Source organism: Nestor notabilis, unplaced genomic scaffold (assembly GCF_000696875.1).
Source record: "Nestor notabilis isolate BGI_N333 unplaced genomic scaffold, ASM69687v1 scaffold2087, whole genome shotgun sequence".
Lineage (NCBI taxonomy): Eukaryota > Metazoa > Chordata > Aves > Psittaciformes > Psittacidae > Nestor > Nestor notabilis.
In genome coordinates, this window is record NW_009934947.1 from 34,241 (window position 1) to 36,487 (window position 2,247).

Here is a 2,247-nt window from a genome sequence, read left to right on the forward strand (position 1 = left end):
GTGGAAAATATGTTAACTGAAATAAAAAGTAGTTACCAAAACAAGAAAACATCTTCAGGCTTGGCTACTGTTAGTGTAATTGGTAAAAGAAAGTCATGCTTGAAGAGCTGCAGTAGGAGTCCCTGTAGGAGTGAGGCTTTATTTATTTGGGTTATCTCCAAGGGAAATCACCTCAAGACTCTAAATTCCACTGTCTTAGTGAAGCTCTGTTGAGGCTTCCCAATGTGACTGCTGGGGAAGTGATTGCTTACTAACAGGTCCAGAGGTCAGTGTTCATGGTAAAAGAGGGAAGTAGCTTCTGGTTTCAGTCTTCAGTTGTTCTGATGCTCAGAAGGGTCATGCAGCAATTGGGTCCCCAGCCTGTTCCCTTTCTGTCTGTTTCTCTGATAAAGAAAGCTCTGTCTTCCTTTATGTATGCCTATTCCTCTTGTTAAGTCTCGGCATATCCACATGCAGCAAATACCAAGACTGAAGTTACTGGGAAATATGGAATTGTGAACCATCTGCACATGGTTCACATCGCAGTTGGGAGCATTTTACATGGATAAATTATGTATTCAGGGGTTATTGAGTGAACGGTTCCTAGCAGCCAGTTTCTGGTATGAGTTTTCCAGCAAAAGCAGGTGTAATAACAGGTATCATGTCTTATATTGTGCTTTAGGTGCATGCACGCCCTGTTCTGCGGGAAAAGCTGCTTCAGAGCCATTGGGCCTTTCTGACATTCAGTGCAGTGTTCCTCCTTAATAGCACATGGTTGATGACAGATGAAGGTAATAGCTTGTTGGCAGCTTTGTAGGTAACAACTGGAATATTGGAGTGAGTCTCTTGCACTCCTCTTGTGCTGCTTGACTTTGAAGACTTGCTGCGAGAGGCTGGAAGTGATCTCTGAGCACAAGTGTTTCTGTCCAAGAGCGCTGAGTAGCTCATGGATGTGTTCATAATGTCACAGCAGGATAGAGTTTCAGAGCTAATGGAAAGTTGATGTACAACTGATTTACCTCTGAGGGCTGATCCCAGTTTGCAAATATAACCTGTAGGCCTCCATAATTTGGTCCACTGTATTTACATATCCCCTTTCATTGCAGAGAGGCAGTTTCCAGCAGGATTCTGCAGCCACATCAGGGTCAGGAGGGGTGAGCAAAGTAATTATCTCTGGGCTTTGGGAGCCTAGATGCATTAGACAAGTTTCTAATTTCTTGGAGAGACTTTCCCTGGAAAAAAGGGGAGGATTTGTGACCCAAGTGTGCCTGACAGGACGGATGCAATCCTGCTGGAATGATGTGTCGTTGCAGCTGACAAGCTGCCCATCCTTCCAGCAGTCTTGCTCATGCTTCTTCCCTTACCTTGTCCTTAAAGGCAGCTCTGTGTTGAGCAGTGAGTAAAATTCACACAGGGAGAGAAACGTCACATTATACTGCTTGTTACAAGAAGAATTGTAGGAATTGCTATCAGTTAGCTGAAATCTAAACAGCCTAAATGGTTCTAATAGTTAGAGGGGTTAGGGAAGCTTGCCAGAGCGTGGAAAGCATAACAACTGCATTTAATAACAATCAAGATACTCTTGTAAATATTTGCGTGTGCTGCTTCAAAGCCTACTATTTGGTCATTCATGTGCTGCAGTTAGAAAGATGAGGAGGGGAAAAAAGAGAGGGCGAGAAGAAAAGGGCATTCCATGTTTTGTAGCTGCTGTAATAAAGAATGGGCAAAGCACCAGGAAGAAAAGAAAAAGGAAAAGAAACCCTCCAAAGTTTAATAAACAAAAAAGAGAATAAAAATAAATCTTTGGAGCATTTATTACAAGCCCTTGATGGAAGGATTAGATTGAAGGTCTCAGCCTTTCCTGTGTGGGTGTATGTGTGAAGTCGGCCTGTCTGGCCTCTTCCAACAAGAAAAGAAAAGTTGTTTACATTTCCTAACTTGGGCTGTGCGTATAATCGAGTTTTTTGTTGGTGTTTCAATAGCAGAAATGAAGATTCGGAGGGGAAAAAGAAAGCCTCGTTTGGATACAATTGAATTGAGGTCCTTTTCCTTGCCAGAATGAAAGCCCGACTCTCAGCAGAGCTATGTCAGAGTGTTTTGTTTCTCCTGAAATGTCAGTACACGCAGTACTTGTGAGGGAAGCTGTGGAAATGCAGGGTGCAGGGTTCAGTTCAGCAAACACAACTCAAGCAGCAGAGGCGTCATTCCTTTCATGCAGGAGATTTCTGATTTGGGGAATATCTCTGGCATGAAACAAACTCCTTCCAT

General features: G+C 43.2%; 1 protein-coding gene across 2 annotated transcripts in view; it reads left to right on the forward strand.

Moving 5' to 3' along the window:
• The window catches only part of TGFB2 (transforming growth factor, beta 2), a 62,411-nt gene that overhangs the window by 33,998 nt on the left and 26,166 nt on the right, over positions 1-2,247 (forward strand). The window contains exon 4 of one of the 2 annotated variants that reach the window (XM_010017574.1): positions 615-623. The exons of the other annotated variant lie outside the window; for it this stretch is intronic. Coding sequence (XP_010015876.1) covers positions 615-623 — 9 coding nt within the window. The remainder of the gene's footprint in view (positions 1-614; positions 624-2,247) is intronic. 2 annotated transcript variants of the gene reach the window in all.